Below are 22,077 nucleotides of genomic sequence, written 5' to 3'. Positions count from 1 at the left end.
GCCCGTTCAGGCGGCTCGGGCCCGGCCGCCGCGGCTCCAAGATGGCGCAGGCGATATTCGAGGCGCTGGAAGGTAGCGGGCTGCAAGGCCGGGTCGGGCGGGGCGCGGGGCCCATACGGCACCTCCCGGGGGCGCCGCAGCGTCAGGCAGGGCCGCGGCTCTTCCGCGCCGGGCGCCTCCCCTCCCTCCGCTGCACAGGGGCTCGGCGGCCGCGGGGCCGCCCCAGGCAGCCCGGCCGCCCGGGGGAGGGTTCCTGGAACAGCCGCGCACAGAGGCAGGAGGCTGCGCCACCCCCCCACTGCAGCCGCCCGGAGCAGTGTCACCCTCATCCCCGGGGGAGCCGCCCGGAGCAGTGCCCCCCCCCCGTGGGGACCCCCTCGCCATAGACCCGGCCAGCCGGGAGCAGTGCCCCCCCATCTCCCCCGGGGGAGCCTCCCGGAGCAGTGCCCCCCCCACCTCTGTGGGGACCCCCTTGCCATAGATCCGGCCAGCCGGGAGCAGTGCCCCCCCCCATCTCCCCCGGGGGAGCCTCCCGGAGCAGTGCCCCCCCCATCTCCCCCGGGGGAGCCTCCCGGAGCAGTGCCCCCCCCATCTCCCCCGGGGGAGCCTCCCGGAGCAGTGCCCCTCCCCATCTCCCCCGGGGGAGCCTCCCGGAGCAGTGCCCCTCCCCATCTCCCCCGGGGGAGCCTCCCGGAGCAGTGCCCCTCCCCATCTCCCCCGGGGGAGCCTCCCGGAGCAGTGCCCCTCCCCATCTCCCCCGGGGGAGCCTCCCGGAGCAGTGCCCCTCCCCATCTCCCCCGGGGGAGCCTCCCGGAGCAGTGCCCCTCCCCATCTCCCCCGGGGGAGCCTCCCGGAGCAGTGCCCCTCCCCATCTCCCCCGGGGGAGCCTCCCGGAGCAGTGCCCCTCCCCATCTCCCCCGGGGGAGCCTCCCGGAGCAGTGCCCCTCCCCATCTCCCCCGGGGGAGCCTCCCGGAGCAGTGCCCCTCCCCATCTCCCCCGGGGGAGCCTCCCGGAGCAGTGCCCCTCCCCATCTCCCCCGGGGGAGCCTCCCGGAGCAGTGCCCCTCCCCATCTCCCCCGGGGGAGCCTCCCGGAGCAGTGCCCCTCCCCATCTCCCCCGGGGGAGCCTCCCGGAGCAGTGCCCCTCCCCATCTCCCCCGGGGGAGCCTCCCGGAGCAGTGCCCCTCCCCATCTCCCCCGGGGGAGCCTCCCGGAGCAGTGCCCCTCCCCATCTCCCCCGGGGGAGCCTCCCGGAGCAGTGCCCCTCCCCATCTCCCCCGGGGGAGCCTCCCGGAGCAGTGCCCCCCCCCATCTCCCCCGGGGGAGCCTCCCGGAGCAGTGCCCCCCCCATCTCCCCCGGGGGAGCCTCCCGGAGCAGTGCCCCCCCCCATCTCCCCCGGGGGAGCCTCCCGGAGCAGTGCCCCCCCCCATCTCCCCCGGGGGAGCCTCCCGGAGCAGTGCCCCCCCCCATCTCCCCCGGGGGAGCCTCCCGGAGCAGTGCCCCCCCCCATCTCCCTGGGGGAGCCGTCCAGAGCAGTGTCCCTGCCTCACTCCTGTGGAACTCCTCCATAGATCTGGCCTGCCTGGAGCAGTGCCCCCACATCCTAGGGGAACCCCCCCAAGACCTGGGCCACCTGGGAGAACACCCCCCATCTCCTGCAAACCCCCCTAGAGATCTGGCTTTGTACAGTGCCCACACTCTGTGGAACCCCCTCCAGAGACCCAGACTGTGTGGTGCAATGCCCCCAGACCCTCTCAGGAGACCCAGCCTGCCTGGAGCAGTGCTCCCCAGGGAGCCCCCCACCCTGGGAAACCCCCCAAAGAGACCTGGCCCACCTGGGGCAATGCCCCTCTGGGTACCCGCACAGAGACCCGGCCCACCAAGAGCAGTGCCTCCCTGGGAACTCCCGCCCCCCATGTCCCTTCCTGGGAGACTCCAGGGCTAGGAATACCCTTTCCTCTCCTGGGATAGCCCAGCCCCAAGGGCCAGGGAGACCCTTTTCCCTTCTGGGAGACCCAGCCCCCAGGGAGATCCTGCTCCTGTATGTCCTAAGGAGATCCCCCCCCACACCCTGAAGTCCCCCTTCCTGAGCCTGCAGGACCCAGGAGACTCCTCCTGCCCCTCTTACTGATTGACCCAGCCCCTTCCTCTGGGGAGTTGCTGTCTCCAATGAGACCTCACCCCACCCTCTCTTCCTAAGAGAACCCCCAGGGCTCAGAGAGCAGGCCTTACCCCCTGGAGATGCACTTCCCCTTTCCCTGTAGGGCTGGTAGCCAATTCCTTTTCAGCGCCTCAGTAATAAATGTGGATCTTTCAATAAGCACTCTGTGACATTGGTTCATTATGTGCTGTAAGTGGCAGTGTGGATCAGGTTGGTAACGGATGGATGCGGTAGTTAATAGATTCAAGGCCAGAAGGACCATTCTGATAATCTAGTCCAGTAGTTCTCAGCCAAGGGTACACGTAGCCCTGGGGGTACACAGCGGTCTTCCGGGGGTACATCAGCTTGTTTAGATATTTGCCTAGTTTTACAACAGGCTACATAAAAAGCACAAGAGCAGTGAGTACAAACTAAAATTTCATACGACTTGTTTTTACTGTTCCATGACCTATACACTGAAATGTAAGTACAGCCCAATATTTGTATTCCAATTGATTTATTTTTTAATTATCTGGTAAACATGAGAAAGTAAGCATTTTTTCTGTAATAGCGTGCTGTGACACTTCTGCATGATGTCTGATTTTGTAAGCAAGTAGTTTTTAAAGTGAGGTAAAACTTGGGGTATGCAAGACAAATCAGACTCCTAAAAGGGGTACAGTAGTCTAGAACAGTGGCTTTCAACCTTGGGGCAAAGATGTACCTTCACAGCTGTTAGGAAAGCACTTAGCTCAGTGCTGGCATTACACACAAAATGAATAGTCCATGAGACTCAGAACGTGAAACTGGCAAGTCAAAAGAGAAATAGACCAGTCCTGTTTCAATGTCCAAGCCAAGAGAAATCCAAGAGGTAAACAAAAATCATAAATCAGTGGTCTCCCACTGGGCTCAGGATCCAATTCAGTTACTGCATTTATCTGGCCCTAATGACAGATTCAGATTCTGCAGAAAGCAAATTTTCATTAAAGAAAAAATGGGGCTTTTAGTGCTTATGATTGTGAAGAAAATCTTCCATATCTGACTATCATTTATGCAAAATGGATGCAATGTTGTCTTCCTCAGTCAGCAGATAGCCTGAAACAACTCTGATATGTGAACTGCCCCAACCATCTCAAATGGGTATTAATTCTTAAGATTATTGATTAAATTTTCAGATAATTTAGGCAATTGTGTACCTAATTTGTGAAATTACAGCAATTATATTTGCGTAACTAGTAACTCCATGGGCAAAATATCAGATTAATGAGGAGCAAAATGGTAGGGGTCCTAAAATTGTCTTGCATCACTTTTCCCACTGAATGATGCTAATTGCAACTTTAACATTATTGTAGTCAATATTCTACTCTTGATCTCTGCTCAAGCCTCCTTCTGTTTTCTCTGGGATCAAGGGTACTATGTGGCTGTAACCCAGAAGATCCGGCCACAGACTATCATTAAAAATTAGGTCTGTCAAGCAATTAAAAAAATTAATCACGCACACTGTTAAACAATAATAGAATACCATTTATTTAAATATATTTAAATATATTTTCAAATACGTTAATTTCAATTACAACACAATACAAAGTGATCAGTTTATATTTTTGTTACAAATATTTGCACTGTAAAAAACAAAAGAAATAATATTTTTCAATTCGCCTAGTACAAGTACGGTAGTGCAATCTCTTGATCATGAAAGTTGAACTTACAAATGTAGAATTATGTACAAAAAAACCTGCACTCAAAAATAAAACAGTGTAAAACTTTAGAATCTACAGGTCCACTCAGTCCTACTTCTTGTTCAGCCAATCGCTCAGACAAACAAATTTGTTCACATTTGCAGGAGAATAATGTTGCTCTCTTCTGATTGACGTCACCTGAAAGTGAGAACAGGTATTCGCATGGCACTGTTTTAGCCAGTGTTGCAAGATATTTACGTGCCAGATGCGCTAAAGATTCATCTGTCCCTTCATGCTTCAATGCGTCCGTGCTGATGACAGGTTCTGGTTGATAACGATCCAAAGCAGTGCAGACTGATGCATGTTCATTTTCATCATCTGAGTCAGACACCACCAGCAGAAGGTTGATTCTCTTTTTGGTGGTTCGGGTTCTATAGTTTCCACATCAGAGTGTTGCTCTTTTAAGCTTTCTGAAAGCACGCTCCACACCTCATCCCTCTCAGATTTTGGAAGGCACTTCATATTCTTAAACCTTGGGTCGAGTGCTGTAGCTATCTTCAGAAATCTCACATTGGTACCTTTTTTGCATTTTGTCAAATCTGCAATGAAAATGTTCTTAAAATGAACAACATGTGCTGGGTCATCTCCGAGACTGCTATAACATGAAATATATCGCAGAATGCCAGTAAAACACAGAGCAGGAGACATACAATTCTCCCCCAAAGAATTGTCACACATTTAATTAAAGCATTATTTATTTAATAAGCGTCATCAGCATGGAAGCATGTCCTCTGGAACGGTGGCTGGAGCATGAAGGGGCATACAAATGTTTAGTATATCTGGCATGTGAATAACTAGCAATGCTGGCTACAGAACTGCCATGCGAACACCTGTTCTTGCTTTCAGGTGACGTAAATCAGGAGCGGGCAGCATTATCTCCCGTAAATGTAAACAAACTTGTTTGTCTTAGCGATTGGCTGAACAAGAAGTAGGACTGAGTGGACTTGTAGGCTCTAAAGTTTTACACTGTTTTGTTTTTGAGTGCAGTTATGTAACAAAAAAAATCTACATTTGTAAGTTGCACTTTCACAATAAAGAGATCGCACTACTGTACTTGCATGAGGTGAATTGAAAAATATTTTTATAATTTTTACAGTGCAAATAGTTGTAATAAAATAATATAAAGTGTGCAGTGTACACTTTTATTCTGCCTTGTAATTGAAATTAATATAATTGAAAATGTAGAAAAATATCCACAAATATTTAATAAATGTCAATTGGTATTCTATTGTTTGACAGTGCGATTAAAACTGTGATTTATTTTTTAAATCACTATTAATTTTTTTGAGTTAATCGTGTGAGTTAACTGCGATTAATCGACAACCCTATTAAAAATGTAATCTGGCCCCCCTCACAGCCTGATCTTGGCATTTCTGGCATGAATATTAAGACAGGAATTAGGTTTTTAAAATTTTTGAGCTTCAGTAATTTAAGGTGTTTTAATTATCAACATAAACTATTAAAATAGAATTCTAGGTGTCCAATTCTCTTCTCACTATTCCTGCTGCTTGCTTATTTCCACTTGGACATTGCAATAGACTTGTAAGTTTCACACTCTGGTTCTGATGCACTAGCAGGAGTTTGCAGTGTTGCCCTTGCAAATGCTGCAGGGGAATAATTGTAAATGTATGCGTGTATTTTAAAATATTGGTTTCTCGTGAAATAAAACAAAACAAAACTTGCATTCTCCTGCAATATTCAGTTCCCTACAGTATGGAAAAGAACGCATGGTGGGTTTGTAAAGGAGCATGAATTGCATAACAGCTGCTCTCCCCTCCCTTCCCTGGAGTTGCAGAGCCATGCTGTTCTCATAGTCTTCTCTCCTATGTGAATCTGATAAGAGGAGGAGAGTATGCAGCATCTGCCACTGATGAGAAGAGGTGCAGCTGACAGATGACTTATAGATAAGGCTAAAATTTTGTCACAGATATTTTTAGTAAAAGTCACGGCCAGGTCACGGGCAAAAAAAGTCTGTGACTTTTACTAAAAATGTCTGGGACAATATTGGGATCTGCGGAGTTCCACGCTGCCTGAAGCAGGGCAGCTGCAGGGAGGCTAGGAGCCGCCTGCAGCAGCTGCGGGCTGCGGGGTACCCCCACCACCTGCAGCTTGCAGCTCCAAGGGCCCATGGCGCCCATGCACCTCTTGGCCCCCTGGGTGGCGGGGAACCCTGCAGCTTCCCACTGCTGATGTCATGGATTCCGTGACTTCCGCTACCTCTGTGACTAAATCATAGGCTTACTTACAGATATGCTCCTCAATTGAGGAGTGAGGGAGGGGAAGGCGCTGCACCCACCCTTCTCACCTTTATTCATAGGGGTACTTCTGAAGCAAATTGCCCGGCCTCCAGCTGTGCTGTCTGCCCAGCGGGTGTAGGAGATTCTTCACCCTACATTCTGCCTACCCACATACAGCAACAGTACTGGGATTCTGGGGTTGCCATGCTGCTCCCTACAAGCTGGCTTTTTAGAAGGGGAAATGAGGAAGAGAGACCGTATCTCATTACACATACAGAATGGTGGCAGAACTTCTGGGACTCCTATCTGCTTCCTGATGGGAATGTGATGAATAAAACAGACCATGCCTCAAAATCAGTTTCTGGGACAAGGGCTACAAAATGGATGATCTCATCTCCTATTTAACAGTTAAAATAATTGTTTAGAAAAAACACCCCCAAGCTTCCATTAGGGGTTGTTATTAGATATATTGTTATTTGTTGCAGAGCTATGAAGTGTGATGGGTACTTTACAGACACAAGTAAAGAAACAGCCCCTCCTCTGCAGAGCTTATGATATAAGGTCCCAGTCCTGCACGTGTCACTGAATTTAGTGCTTGGGACTGTGAGTGATCCCATTGATGTCAATGGAGCTACACCCAAGAGTGAGTCCTATGCTTGGCAGTAAATGTGTGTAAGATGGAGCCATAGGTTCAAATGAGACACAACAAGGAAGGTTAATAAAAGGAAAGGAAGGGGAGAAATCTAATGGGTCACAGGCAGACTGATCAGGTTACTCAGTTAAGGCATCTTGAGGGTTCTGTTACTTGAGTATATTAACTAGCTCCAATGGGTGCTACAGGAGTAGTGAGTTCTTAGCTAATCTTTAAAGTGCTGTGTATGTGTGCAGTTGGTGAGAGTCCCTCTCTCTCCCTTGTGGAGGCCCCTGGGCACCTGGGATGTCACCGCGGCAGTCCTGGAGAAGTTATATCGTGCAGATCTAAATACTCCCCTTGCAGCTTCTGTTGCACATGATATTCTTCGCTTCCTGCCCTAAACCCTGGCGTGGAGAAGATCTGTAGGAGGAAAGCAGCGCAGCTTCTCTGTGATGATTCCTTATGTCTTTGCAATCAGTTGCAGGATTTTCAAGCCTCTCCTCATTCTATTTACTAATTGGCTTCTCATCAGGATCTGCCCGTTAGCTGTACTGCTTGAAAATGATTTTACCTTGTAAGATTATTTGCTCTTTTTTATTGTGGTGCAGCAGTAGCATCACCGTGGTTAAGACTGCATTAGGGTTCAGTATTAACAGGAGCTTTAAACCTTTAGTTTGTAAAAATCTCATGGAAATGGCAAAAAGCCAAAACACAGAATATAAACTGAGTACTGTCTGAATTTTTCATGGTTTGATGAAAAATGAATTGAATCACACCCTTTTGGGCAGTGACTTCACCCCTTTTACAAGAAATCTAAACTGCTCTGGGAGCTGTCCTTTGGCTGCTTTTTGTTCCTAGAGTATCAGTTATACATCATTAGTGGTTGTCTACAGAGTTTTTAGATAACATTGTAGCTGCAATGAAAAAAAATATTTGTGCTAAGGTGAACCTGCCAATTTTTAATTGAATGGCAAATCTGCCTCAGTGTGAATGCCGTCACTGGCTTGTGGGGAATGCTAAAATGAGAAAGACCCTAACTGAGGGAATCTTTATAAATGTTGCTGTAGCTTAAGGGAAAGTTCCTTGAGCTGGCAAAGCAGAGACCACAAGTTCAAATCTTACCTCTTCTAAGTGCTGTTTCAATTCCCTACCCTTATTATTGACTCGAGCCATGAACCTTGACCCAGAAGACAGGGAAGAACTGCTGCACATTCCTTCCCTTTTTAAAAATTTGTTAGCAGAGAGTTTATTCAAGCTCACTGCAGGGCCAGAGCTCAGGTCTCTTAACAAAACAAACCCCAAGTCGCAGCCACTGCACCACATGGCTTGTGAGTAACTGTACCAGCCTGAGTTACCCTCTGTGTGACATAGTGACCTTAAACTAGTCTGAGCTTAAAATCTATGAAATTCCAAATGTTCCTGCACCTCCAAGTGGCACGTGCCACTGATCAGACCCCCTTCTGCAGCTAAAACTCTTTGCCCTCCCTGGGCATAGCTTCCCCAAAAACCAGCTCTCTCCTTCAGCTGTCAGATCTTCTTTTGCCTCTTCTTACCCACTCCTCCCATGACCATATAAAGAAAGATGAACTGGCTTTCTGCTCTTAGGATCTGGTTTCTCTCTTAGGATAACTAGCACATAGAATAGGTGGCGGGGTAGGGGGGAGCGGGAGCTCACTGAAGGAAGAAGAGCTAAGCGGGAGACATGGGGCCCCTGGGAGGGAGCCACTTTTCAGTGTTACTCGTTTAAGTTGTGTTTACAGTAGGATATGTTCAGATGGTGCAGAGTGAGATTTCAGACTCAGTGAACCAGTTCTTGTCCCAGAGGGCCTGCTTGGATGTCCCAAGGTAGGGCTGTGCTTTCCTTCTAACGCTTGCTTCTGTTTCTCTTTTAGGAATGGATAATCAGACAGTGCTGGCTGTTCAGTCCCTGCTAGATGGTCAAGGAGCAGTGACAGATCCATCTGGTCAAAATGTCAACACCTCCACCACCATCCAGTCCATGGGTGAGCCCCTCTCTTCCTTGCATGTGCAAGCAGAAAGAGACTCTTGTGGGCTGCCTTTCCTGCTGTGCCCTCTCTCCCAGTGGCCATTTGATCTCAGCAGCACGTCCAGGCCATGCACCTCAGTAAAGGCATGAAGGGAGGGGCACTTTCTGTATGTCACAAACCCCTTGCTGCAATGAACACTCAGGTTGCTCAATTATTTGGGGACAAATCATTGTGTAGCTAATTTAGGTGAGCAAGCAGGGTAGTTGCTGGCTTAAATGCCTATGAAAGTCTGGCTTTTCACTTCAGCCCTTTATCAGCAACACCGGGATCCAGAGCTGCTTTCCCCAAAACCGGAAGGCGTAGGCCAGACAGCATTTTATCAGGGCTCACTTGGAAGATGCAGAATTATTCTGTGACCTTTCCCCAAACACACACAAGTGAACGCTGTGTAATCAGTCTCTCCCGCCTCCATGCACTGCGGCTGATTGTTCTGTCTAAAGACAGCCCAGGCTGATCCATGTGAGCCTTTTTGACGTACTTGGAAGGAGCTAGAGGAATGCAAAGTTCAGTTACTTGTTTCTCATCCTCAGTAGGACATTCTGCAGCAAGAGCTCAGCTGACAAAATAGCTGAAGCTGCATAAGGCAAAACAGAATTCAGCTCACCCCTCCCCTAGCTGTGACAGCAGGAAGGCACCAAATTGTATCATCCCATTTCCGACCCTAACCGTAGTTGAAGGTAGCTCCATAGTCTGAGGAGGAGAAGGATCCTGAAGCCAGATCAATGATCCGTTCCCTTCTGATTGCAGATGACGAGGACGTGTTCCTGTGTGGGAAGTGTAAGAAGCAATTCAACTCACTGCCAGCGTTCATGACCCACAAGAGGGAGCAATGCCAAGGAAACACCCCTTCACTGGCCACTGTCTCGTTGGCTACCAACAGCGTGTACACTCCGTCCGTCACATCCGTGCAGCAGGCTCAGAGTGCCAATCGGCAGGTAGCTACACGGCATGCTGGGGGGTCTCTGCGCCACTGACTTTGGAGGGCAAGAGAACCCAGGGGTGAACGTTTACTGAATCCAGTTACACCTGGCTAGTGATCTCACCCTAGGGAGGCCGGGTTCGACCCACCTTGTTCTTATCTCTTGGAATCTATTTGAAAAGTCCATATAATCCCTTTACTATGGGCTTTCCTTCAGAACAGATGTGTCACTGCTCTTGAACAGCGGGTCAATAAAGAGTTTAATCTTTTATTATAGAATCACAGAAAGGTACGGCTGGAAGGGTCCTTGAGAGGTCACCAAGTGCAGCCCGCTGCACTAAGGCTGGACCAAGGAAACCTAGAACATCCCTGACAGGTGTTTGTCCCACCTGTTCTTAAAAACCTCCAACAATGGGGATTTCACAACCTCCCTCAGAAGCCTATTCCAGAGCTTAACTGCCCTTCTAGTTAGACCGCTGTTTCTATTATCTAGCTTAAAGCTCCCTTGCTGCAGATTAAGCCTATTACTTCTTGTCCTACCTTCAGTGCACATGGAGAACAATTGAGCACAGTCCTATTTATATCTTCCCTTAACATATTTGAGGACTGTTATCAAGTCATAGAATATCAGGGTTGGAAGGGACCTCAGGAGGTCATCTAGTCCAACCCCTCCAAGTCCCCCCCCCCCCCGGTCTTCTTTTCTCAAGACTAAAAATGCCCAATTTTTTTAACCTTTCCTCATAGGTCAGGTTTTCTAAACCTTTTATGGGTCTCGTTGCTCTCCTCTGGACTCTCTCCAATTTGTCCACATCTTCCTAAAGTGTGGCACCCAGAATTTGACACAGTACTCCAGATGAGGTCTCACCAGAGCCAAATAGAGCCAGACAGTTACCTCCCGAGCCTTACATACCCCAGAATATTAGCCTTTTTAGCAACTTTATCACATTGTTGACTCATATTGAATGTGTGATCCACCATAACCTCCAGACCCTTTTCAGCATTATGACCACCAAGTCAGTTACTCCCCATTTTGTAACTGTGTATTTGATTTTTCCTTCCTAAGTATAGTACTTTGCATGTGTCTTTATTTAATTTCATCTTTCTGATTTTCAGACCAATTCTCTGATTTATCCAACTCCTTTTGAATTCTCATCCTGTTCTCCAAAGTACTTGCAGCCCCTCCCAGCTGGGTGTCATCCACAAATTTTATAAGCAGACTCTCCACTCCAATGTCCAAGTCATTAATGAAAATATTGAATAGTACTGGACCTAAGACTGATCCCAGTGGGGACCCCACCAGATATGCCCTCCCAGTTTGACAGCAAACCATTGATAACTGCTCTTTCAGCCAGTTTTGCACCTACCTTATAGTAAATTCATCTAGATCACATTTCCCTAGTTTGCTTATGCGAATGTCACATGGAGCTTGTCAAAAGCCTTACTAAAATTAAGATATATCACGTCTACTGCTTCCCTCCTATCCACTAGGCCAGTAACCCTGTCAAAGAAGGGAATTACATTGGTTGGTATGATTTGTTCTTGATGACTCCATGCTGGCTATTTCTTATAACCCTGTTATCCTCTAGGTGCCTACAAACTGATTGTTTAATCATTTGTTCCAGTATCTTTCCTGGTATTGAAGTTAGGTTGACTGGTCTATAACTTCCAGGGTCCTCTTTGTTCCCCTTTTTAAAGATAGCTACTATGCTTGTCCTTTTCCAGACCTTTGAGACCTCACCCATCCTCCCAGAGTTCTCAAAGAATATTGTTAATGGTTCTGAGATTGCTTCAGCGAGTTTCTTAAGTACCCTATAATGAATTTAATCAGGCCTTGCTGACTTGAATAAATCTAACTTATCTAAATATTCTTTAAACTGTTCTTTCCCTATTTTGGCTTGTATTCCTTCTCCCTTGTTTTTATTATTAATTGTGTATCTGGTCACCATTAACCTTTTTAATGAAGACTGAAGCAAAATGACATTAAAAACCTCAGCCTTCTTGACCTCATTAGTTTTAGCTCTCCTTCCTCATAAGTAAAGGACTTACACTTTCCTTCATCTTTCTCTTGCTCCTAATATATTTAAAGAACCTCTTTTTATTCCTTTCATGTCCCTTGTGCCTTAGTCTTTCTGATTTTTTCCCCTGCCATTCCTTTGTTCTCCTCATTAGCCATTCATCCATGTTTCCACTTTTTCTAGGATTCCTTTTTCTAGAATTCCTTTTGCTGTAGGACTGTAGTTCTAACTCGGGGTCCTAGTATTGTGGGTCTGTCTGGCCTGCTGCTTCCTACATGACTGGCTGCCGCTTTCCATATCTGGGGGTGGGCCTCACTCCCACCCTTTAGCTGCATCTAGCTCCCATACATAGAGAGAGGGTGCTGGATGTGGCATCCTCATCCCTGGATCTGCCTCCTAGTTCCTTCAGCGCCCAGTCTCCACGCACGACTCCGTATATCCCAGTGTGCCATGTGTGGGGAGAATTAAAAAAAAAAAAATTGCTGGAATTAAAAAAACCAAACATCTTCCCCCTACCCCAAACCTACCTTTCGCCGGAATTGAATCCATGCAGCTCTTCTTCTGCCACAGTGCTCCTGTATCCCCTCATACACACGGCATACTTTCTGCTCCTCAAATCAACCAAAAAGATGGAATTCTCCAGTAGTAAAAAAAAATGTGTTTTTTCCACCCTTAAAGTGAATCTAGCCCTGGGGAAAGGTGCTGTCGACTCTGGAGGCATCAGTTCTCACCGTAACCACAGAACAGGGACAGTGTGAGCAAAATCTTCCCCCATGCTGTCGCCCACAATGTACCTCAATTGTGACCTGGTGGGACCACCTCTAGGGGTGAGAAGGAAGTACAGTCTTCCTGGCCATCTAGTCCCTGGCCTTTCTGATTTCACCACGTCACCTGGTTAGTCAGAGCATTCCACTGAAGGTCTTAATGCAATTTGTTCTTCAGGTCACCTTTAATAACCATCATGGTTTGAACTGTAAACCCATAGCCAGCTCCCTATCCCATCTCCAATCCCCTGAGCCATTAGGTCTCCCAGGATTGATTCGTTCGTAGATTCTGAGGCCTGAAGGTACCACTGTGATCATCTAGTCTGATCTCCTGTATAGCACAGGCCAGAGAACTGCCCCAAAATAGTTCCTTTTGAACTAGAGTATTGGAAGGTCTAGCTCTCGTTTTTCTGAACAGTGCCAGTGTGGTTCCCGATGGCAGGATAGACCCATAGGTGAAGAGACAAACAGTAGCAACCAGTAGATCTCTAGTGTGGCCAGTCGACTGAGGAGAGCTGGAGGTAGCAGAGACTCATCGGTTTAGTAAAGAGCACATCCTCGTTCCTTTCCTGGGCATTTCAGAGATTATTTCTCTTGTTCTAATGTTGAGCCCCACCACTTTTTTTTCCCCATTCTTTCAGCAAATTTCCACATACATCACGGTTCCTCCATCTCCGCTGATCCAGACACTCGTGCAGGGGAATATCTTAGTCAGTGACGAGGTACTGATGTCAGCCATGTCCGCTTTTACATCCCTGGACCAACCAATGCCCACGGTGCAGCCCTCCGTGCAGGTAAGGGGAGTGCGTTTTCCAAACAGACTGAGTCCCTGGCTGAATAGCAGATGGAGTTCTGGCTAGCAGCGTCACTTGCACGGTTCAAAGAGCTGCTTTGATGTTGGTGCCTGGGCACCTTCTCAAAAACAACAGCAGAGGTCAGGTTGGAAAGCAACAAGTGATGGGCCTATTTCAAGATCTGCTCACTCACACTGCCTCTCGCAGCAGATTGTGCTGCTCTTCATAATACAGTCATCCCTGCTTCTTTCTTGTGTGCTATGATCCCCCATGAAATAATGTGCATGTTACCGTGTAATCATCAGGGACCATCCTGACCAACGACCAGGGAGATCAATGGGACGCCTCCCTCGGAGCTGTTGTTTAATGCTGTCTGCCGACTTGGGCAGGTGTCCCTGCACTGGTTACCCTCTTCGCATTCTGAGGGGTTTCCTTGTACCCAGAAGGACTACAAAGAAAATGAAGCCAATGCTTGGATTCTAGAGCACAAGATGACCATCAACAGGGAAAAGTGGCAGAACACTGAGCTGCTGCATACCCTCTCAGTCTGACCCCTGCACGGTATATAGGTGGTTGTTGGATTGCTCATTCCTTCCTTAGAAACTAGATACTGTATTCAGTAAGGTGCCCACATCTGTGTCAAAAAGGGCATTTTGCCCAGAGTTCGCTTTGTCTGCTGATCTGACAGTGAATTATGAATGATGTCATGAGTGAGGCTTCTGCAACTCCGGACCTGTGCTGCATTTTCAGTGTCTTCTCTGTCTGTCTCTTGTTCCGGTTTTCAGAGCAGCTTGAGTATGCACACTGGAGCTGGGTACCTTTCCCAGCCCCCTCCTCCACCGCCACCCCCACCTCCTCCTCCACCTCAGCCCCCACCTCCTCCCGCTCAGACCCTGGGAGCACCGGGACAGCCCAGCACTGGCGGCAGCCGGGTGGTGGAAGTGTACAGCGCACCTGCTCCTCTGGCAGGAAACAGCACAGTGGAGATACAGACGCTGGGGATGCAGCCCTATCCGCCCATAGAGGTAAAGCCATGTCCCTGGCCTCATATTGAGAGCATAGCCATGGGTCATCCCTCAGATGCCGCTCTACCTTCTGACCAATACACGACACTTAAGGCTCCTGCAAGCTCATTTCACAAGCTGGGGAGAAGATGCTGCTCATGAGTCAGCTGGATTAGAAAGGCAATTTGTCATAAAATTAGTCAGGGAAAGATGTGTTAGGTTGTCTGGTAATCAATGAGTATTTCCTCTGCGGGAAAGTCATGATCAGAAAGATGTCAACAAGCTGAAGGGAATGGGGAGAACACGAGAATGATTAAGGGACCGGAGGGATTGACTTATGAGGAGAGATTAAAAGAGCTGAACACATGTAGACGTGTTTAAGGGGAGGATTTCCTGTAACTGCCTGTGAGTATTGGAAAGGGTATCTGCTGGGAAGACAGAGACTTTGCAAAGGGATTGAACTAGGAGTAGTGGGCCGAAACTCAGCACAGGAAAGATTAGTCTGAATATCAGAAAAAATACCCTGATAGTGAGATTCCTCAGGCAGTTAAATAGTCTCCCAGGGGAAGTGGTGGCAGCCATGTTACTTGAGACCTTGAAACGGGACTGGGGAGTATGCGGTAGGAGACGACATGCCAAACTTCTCCAGATGCCTTTTCAGAAAGGCCCTCAAACTGTGTTACTCCAGATTGATGACTCGGTCTGCTTTGCTAACTAAACCCTTCGCCTTCCCAATAATATTGTCAGTTTGTTTAACTGGAATCTGCACAGCAGAACTTCCTTCAGAAATCTTCATGGGGTTGATAACAGGAGCTTGAGCTTTCCACCTTCAGGGTCACAGGTTTGAGTCCAGATCCAGGTGATCAGCTCTGGAGAGCAGAGAGACAGTTCCAAGGGCTAATCAGGAATAGCTAGCTCTTTGTTTTGAGAGATTATACTTTGGTGTCCAAGTCTTGCTAATAACTCCTGAATACTTGGCAAGGTTCAGTCTGAGAGCTGCCCTTTGTGCATTGGTTTAGCCTCCCTTTGGTTAGAGAAACAGATTACCGGTTTGATCCAGTTAGGCAGGACCCTGGACTAGACAGACTAATGATCTAGTATGGCAACTTCTCCACAGATTTAGCAAATGTATTTTCACTCGTGATTGCATTATTCCAGGTGCCAAGCCAGTGTGTGGAAAGTCCTGTGTATCCCTCCCCTCCTGTGTACAGCCCAGGGAAGCAGGGCTTCAAATCCAAAAGCACTAATATTCCTGCTCCTTTGACCAATGCATCCGGAGGAAACGTGGCCGGTTTTGATTCCACCTCAACCGCCAAAAATAGGCGTTCCAAAAATGACAGTGGGCTGCAAGAAGGTATGTCTCCTTATGGCCAGCTCCTGCTATAACCCGTAGACCATCATGTCTCCATTGCATTTCACTTTTAGACTGGAAGCTCTTGAGACTCTGTTAGCAAATGTACAACACAGTGTACTCTTGCTATGCTATACAAAAAATCCTATACAAAAAGTAGAATTGGCACCTATTATTGCCCCATGGGACGAACTCTTGTGTTGTGGCCAGTCATATCCAATCAAATGTTCTTTGGTCCTGAATGCAATTGAATTGGGGTAGCGAATTCCCATTATGCACTCTTTCTGTTTCAGGGAAACCTAAGTCCCCCAAACTGAAGTGCACTTATTGTGACAAGGCCTTCACCAAGAACTTTGACTTGCAGCAGCACATCAGAAGGTAACAGTGAGATGCTAACCCAGATGCGGCAGGGATGGCCGAGTGGGGCGGGCTGTTGATTGCACAGGAGGCGTGAGCTGTAATTGCATCTTTTACTTTTTGAGTATGAGCTGGTTTTGGAGTCCTCTTTGCTCACTAGCTGATGAGAACGTCCACGGTTCCTGTTCCCTGGATATCCAACCACCTTCACCTCCAGAGCTGCCCCTTGGGAGTGAAAATTCAGAGTGATGCCTGAAGAGGAAGGATAAAAGCTCTAGTCTCAGCCCCGAGCAAAGATTTAAAAGCTTGATGGGCAGCTAGCAAGAGTCATTTAAACTCCAAGCCCATCCTGGGGCCCCTCACATGTTGAACACCAAGCATCAGAAGTGGCTTCTGGGCTGGAACAGGAAGAGAGAGCAGAAAGATCTCCCTCCCTGTAATTTGGGGTGGGGGGAAGAGAGAGAGAAGAGGACAGGGTTCCCCTCTTCCTAGTCTGGAAGCAGAGTGGGAGGAAAAGAAGGGATCCCCTGATGCTGGAGCAGAAGAAAGGGGTTTTATTCTAAGCCAAGCAATGATGGTCAAGTGCCTTATTGGGGCAGTGCAGAAAAACGTGATGATAAGTGTTCCGACTTCATTGCAGAGGTCCTCCCCACCCCCAAACTACTCCTGGGCTGTAACTCTGTGTTCTGTATATAAGGCCTGTTTTTCCCACTCCACCCACAAAATCCATTGATGCCAGTTGATCAGGTTCCCAGCCCTTTGCTGGGGATGCCCAGGGGCTAATCTGCCAAGCAGCGAGGTTCTCAGTTCACTCCTGGGACAGCTGCTCCCTGTGATCCATGCTTACAGGCCACCACCTCCTGTCATGCATCTTCACTGATGTGCTGCGGTCTGCCCTGCAGCCACACAGGTGAGAAGCCGTTCCAGTGCATCGTGTGCGGCCGAGCCTTTGCGCAGAAGTCCAACGTGAAGAAGCACATGCAGACCCATAAGGTGTGGCCGCCGGGGCTCGGGTGCACCATCTCCCGCAACTCCATCACGGTGCAGGTCATGGCACTGAACCCCAACCAGCAGGAGGACGAGGAGAACCCAGGTGTGCTACTCTTGGAAATTGCCTACTAGGAAGCAGAGCGACACTCCCAGGATCTCTGAACACTCCTCATTCCCAAAGCTCCTCCAACCCGTGTATCCCTCATGTTAGCTTCCTCTGGAGTTAATGCCAGTGCTGCCGCTATCTGGAGACCGAGCATTTAGCAGCATCTATTAGACTATTGCACAGATCAGACATGTGGGCTAATGCAACCCTGTGTGCTCTGGCTTGCCGTTCTGCACTGCTCAGGGTGGTGAAGTCTCGTCTAACTGGCCAGTCCAGAATTCTCTTGGTGTGGAGGAGTTCCCAGCTGGCATCCAGTGGTGTAACCAATGTTTACACCAACCTCCCCCGAACACTGGCATGGAGGGTGGGGCAGAGCATGACTCAGCTCTGCTAGTTCTCAACGGGTATGTGGTCCTATAGGGCCATAACCAGCTGGCATAAGTTACAGAAGTGTAGGGGCTGCTCTAATGTACACTGAAGCTAGGCAGCTAGTGAATCAGGGATGCGTAACTGGCTAGCTGATGCCTCTCGTCTCCTGCACTGAGCAAATCTTGATGGAGGAATGAATATGGCCTTAGATCGTCAGGGACCCGTTGAGTTCTCTTTTCAATGAGACAGCTGGAACACAGCTGGGAGCATGACAGGTAAGAATAGTGAGTCACAGAAGGGTAGCCAGAATAATCAGGGCCCTTGATAATCTGTTGTAAAGGGAAGGCTAGGGGAATTGAATTGTCTAGCTAGAAGAATTGGCACTTAAGAAGGGAGCTGGAGGCTGGCCCAGAGACCAAAAGTAAGTGTCACATGGCAATGGAGGGCTGGGGCCTTAGTTTTCAAAGCTGTTCAAAAACTGACCTCAGGAATGCTTCAATTTGTCTTTCTCTCTGTGCCTCTGCCCGTTTCTCCAGGCTTAAGCCAGGCCTCCAGGAACTCTCCCCAGCAGCCTCAGGCCATGGCCCCCGCAGAAGAGAGTGAGGTTGGCAAACTGGAAGCCAAGCAGGTTGTCCTGATTGATAGCTCTTACCAGTGCCAGTTCTGCCCCAGCAAGTTTAACACCTATTTCCAGCTCAAATCGCACATGACGCAGCACAAGAACGAGCAGGTGGGTGACACAGTGTGGACACTCGTGTTTGTGGGGCCCGCATCGGTAATCAGACTGAGACGTTAGTTTGGCTCCAAGTGGCCTTGGTCTAATTATCGGTGAGGATCAGGTAGAAGTGGAATGAACATGGCAGGTTCTCCCCAGCACAAGGAGAGGCTTGTCTTTGTAGAGTGCTTGTGGCTCTGTTATAATCAAGTGCATTCACATCATAAAACCGGCTGCTGCAGTGCTGCATTGTGCTTCTTGGCTCTTCTTGTGTGGGTCTGGATTGGAAAAGAGCAGCTTCAAGCAGAGCCCCAGCCCTGCTGTGTTGCTTGGAAGAAATCAGCCAAGGAGTGGGCTAGTTGGCAGCTGTGGAGAGCTGGAAAAACCAAATCCAGAACGCTTTAAAATGGTCAGCAACCATCGAGTTGTGGAGTAGTTGCCTATGGAATCATGTGATCTCATTTCTGTTACTCTTATCCTCCATCTTCTGGCCTGTTCCACTCATTTGCTGTGTGTCTTTGGCAAAGACTGCAGCTTTTGGTGTTTACAATGCCCAGCATGCAGGGTCCCCGATCCTGACGGGGGCCTCTGAATGCCACAACAATAGAACTGATCATAAAAAGAGGTGGACTTAGCCCAGCTCAATGGGAGGGAGGGCATTTGGATTTACCTGCTGGGGCTGCTGCCTTGCTCGTGGGTCCCCGTTAGCCTCAGCGGTTGTAATGTTGAGGCTGCATGTTCCCAGAGTCTTGGCTGCCCGTTGGGAGAAGATGCTATCAGGGAAGAGCTCCCCAGCATTTGGCTACCAGCTGGCTTTCAGTGTTACTGAGCAGCTCTAGTGTGTTTGGGCTAACTGGCCTTGGAGATGGCTGAGTTTCCTGCTGCGTGGGCACAGTGAGGCTGGAGCACCAACACCATGAGTTACCTCTGGGGAAGAGTGAAATTAACTTTCACTCTTGTACTCCTTGCTGGTAGGTGCTGTCCATTTCTTTAAATCTCAGATTTGACCCATAGTAACACTGGTACAGTGTGACTGTGACCGTTGTGTTGCAGAGCTGTTTTATTTAAAATCTTCCGCCACCATCTCCAAGAACTTCTGACCAGAAGGCAGTTAACACATTTAACAATGGCATGTGCTCCTGCTGCTGGCACCGGGTGGGGGTTAGTGAATGGGTGCTGCTTTTGGAGTGCTGCTCCCATAACTGATAGTGCATAAATGGCAGCTGTGGCACGATGAGACACTCTGGGGACTGAAATTGCTGCTTTTGTTCATAAACACAGCCAGGCTAATTTAGCGCTATCCAAACTAGGGGAAAGTCCATGGGTCCAGCAAGAGAGGAGAAAATTAGTAGCAATAATAATTTGACAGTGTATAGTGTGGAGCAGATTTTCAAGGGCACAGAGGGAGGTAGGGCACCTAACGGCCAATGAAAGTCAGTGAGAATTAGGCACCTGACTGCTGTTTGAGGCTTTGGAATCTCCCCCTGTATCTTTAATTCATGGATCTCACAGTGATTTAATTAAACTCCCAATGAGTAGCTAAATATCACCATCCCCCTGTTACACATGGAGAAAGTTAAGGTTAAAGCTGGGATTTTCAAAAGAACCTTGGTGGTTTAGGAGCATGGTTCCTAGTGGCTTTCAGTGAAACTCGGGCTCCTAAATCACTTAGATGCTTTGGAAAATTGCCCACTCAATGACTTGCTGAAGGAGGCAGTATCAGAGCCTGCAAGAGCATACAGGAGTCTTGAGTCCGAGTCTTACGCCCTCACGCTTGAGTACACCACATCTGTTGGCAGGGGAATCGCACTGTTTTTATCGCCAATGTGCGCCACTCTCGTAGCTCTCCCTTCCTCCCATAAACTCCTGCCTCTTCCTCCAGGTGTACAAGTGCGTGGTGAAGAGCTGCGCTCAGACGTTCCAGAAGCTGGAGTCCTTTCTGGAGCACATCAAGAACCACCAGGAGGAGCTGAGCTATCGCTGCCATCTGTGCAGCAAGGACTTCCCCTCCCTGTATGAACTGAGCGTCCACCAATACTCCCACAGCCTGCTGCCCCAGCACAGCCCCAAGAAGGACGTGGCCGTGTACAAGTACGGTAGCAATCCGAACGGTGGTTACCAGGCGCAGCAGGAGAGAGTGACAGCCTCGCGCTTCAGGCGGAGTGCATGTGCTCTCAGACCCAAGCGCTGAAGGGACACGAGGGGAAGCATGTGGGATCTTGTTTTCAGCTGCTGGGATTATATTGGGTTCACGTGGTGCATAGCTGAGTGCCCTGCTGCCTGGCGACTGTGGCCAAACGCTTTGTGCACAGAATGCGAGTCTGAGGGCTTAGGTGCCACGGGTGCTGTTGGCGTTCACTGCATTTACATATGGAGAGTGAGCGGGCTACCCGGGTGAATTAATCACAACCAATATCTACAGTAAAAGGTGTCACTTATGTACCAGTGCGGTGGGCGTGGGAGCTGTGTCCAGGCAAACGTAGCCGTTCCACAACAGTCTCATTCTCTTTTTAAAGCATAGCGAGCTTTGTTGACCTGGAAAGCTGATAGATGGTTGATGGAGGGAGCAAGTGAGACTCTGGTGCCTTGCTCTGTGTTCTGTGGACAGCACTTACAGTGCTATGGAAATGCTGAGGGGAAGATTGCAAGTAGATCGAGGAGCACAGTGACTTCTTGGAATGCATCTGGGAGCCTTGTCTGGATTATATACCATTATATTATGTGACTGCTGCTCCTTAGAAAGGCTTGTAATTTCTAGTTGTCCTTGCACCTGTAGAGAGGCCGGGGTTCATCTTGCAATGAGTTAAGAGATGAGTGATTTTCTCTGAGGGCTTGGCTCTGTTTAGGTTTGATATTTCCCCTTGCCCCTCCATTTTGTATTTCTTGTAATGGGGTAGAGGAAGGATTCTTAAATTAGCAGAAGCCTTGAAGTGGAAATCTGGGTTTGCAAACTCATGGGGTTAGGATGGGGGAGGGGGTTATTGCTGCTCTCCAAACACTTTGTGTTCTGTTACTGTTTTTAACCAAACATTGGGAAAACTGAATAGAGAATGTACAGGGTGGATAACTGTCTGCAGAGATAGCGTATGGTATGGCTGCTGTGGCTGGTCCTTGCTCACATGTTCTCTTCTGTCTCTCCTCATTCAGGTGTGTCAAGTGTGTCAATAAATACTCCACCCCAGAAGCGCTGGAGCACCATCTGCAGACGGCAACGCACAACTTCCCCTGCCCTCATTGCCAGAAGGTAGGTGGGGCTTTTTGCACGAGATGACCCTGGAGAGATGTTTGGGTTTCTGAGGGGGATGGGGAATTCGTCTCCCTTTCCTCTCCCTTTCTACCTCAGTACAGACTGGCAGGTCCTCTAGGACTTCTCAAGAGAGGGAGGAGTGTTCTGGCCCCCTTGTCTCTCTAGAGCAGAGTCCATTCCTCCCCACAGTGCCAGCTCTTCTGCTGCACCCCATTCACTGATCAATACACTTTTCTCCAATTTCCTGCCATCCCTCAACCCTGCATCATATTGAGCCCCAATCCTGCAAAGGGTTGAGTGCCCTGAGCCCCAAATACTCTATTGACAGCGAAGGACACTCAGCACCTGACAGGATCTGTCCCTTTTACAGTACAGGAATGCTGGATGTTATGCTGGCCTGCCTCACCTCCCAGAGTCAGGGATGGCTACAGGAGCGAGGCTGGCTTTAGTGTGGTTTCTGTGGTTTCTTGGCTTCTCCTTCAGCCCCCACTGTGACCATTAGCCTGTTCCCTCCTTGAACCACTAGGCACATCCTGCCTACAGGAAGAAGAATGTAGAGCCCCAGCCTTGCTAACCCATCGCTTGTCTCCCATCCAAATAAACCTCTATGTGCCCCTCCCACTGTTGTCCTCTCCTCTTTTGGATGAATG

At 49.0% G+C, this 22,077-nt stretch overlaps 1 protein-coding gene across 4 annotated transcripts in view; it reads left to right on the top strand.

Moving 5' to 3' along the window:
* Positions 1 to 22,077, top strand: part of ZNF341 (zinc finger protein 341) — a 29,575-nt gene continuing 7,498 nt past the window's right edge. For 3 of the 4 annotated variants that reach the window (XR_012154711.1, XR_012154712.1, XM_073309898.2), the window contains exons 1-11: positions 7 to 72; positions 8,641 to 8,751; positions 9,544 to 9,731; positions 13,136 to 13,288; positions 14,074 to 14,313; positions 15,451 to 15,646; positions 15,937 to 16,021; positions 16,903 to 17,093; positions 18,002 to 18,195; positions 20,063 to 20,271; positions 21,328 to 21,424. Coding sequence is in view for 2 of the 4 variants with exons in the window: in XM_073309898.2 (XP_073165999.1) it covers positions 42 to 72; positions 8,641 to 8,751; positions 9,544 to 9,731; positions 13,136 to 13,288; positions 14,074 to 14,313; positions 15,451 to 15,646; positions 15,937 to 16,021; positions 16,903 to 17,093; positions 18,002 to 18,195; positions 20,063 to 20,271; positions 21,328 to 21,424 (1,695 nt within the window). In the remaining 2 variants the exon portion in view is untranslated. Of the gene's footprint in view, positions 73 to 6,599; positions 6,758 to 8,640; positions 8,752 to 9,543; positions 9,732 to 13,135; positions 13,289 to 14,073; positions 14,314 to 15,450; positions 15,647 to 15,936; positions 16,022 to 16,902; positions 17,094 to 18,001; positions 18,196 to 20,062; positions 20,272 to 21,327; positions 21,425 to 22,077 lie in introns of all 4 variants that reach the window. The other variant, XM_073309899.2, reaches the window with a different exon arrangement.

This window comes from Lepidochelys kempii, chromosome 13 (genome assembly GCF_965140285.1).
Source record: "Lepidochelys kempii isolate rLepKem1 chromosome 13, rLepKem1.hap1, whole genome shotgun sequence".
NCBI classification, from domain to species: domain Eukaryota; kingdom Metazoa; phylum Chordata; order Testudines; family Cheloniidae; genus Lepidochelys; species Lepidochelys kempii.
Note: the sequence above shows the minus strand (reverse complement) of the source record. Positions and strands in the feature narration are given on the sequence as shown.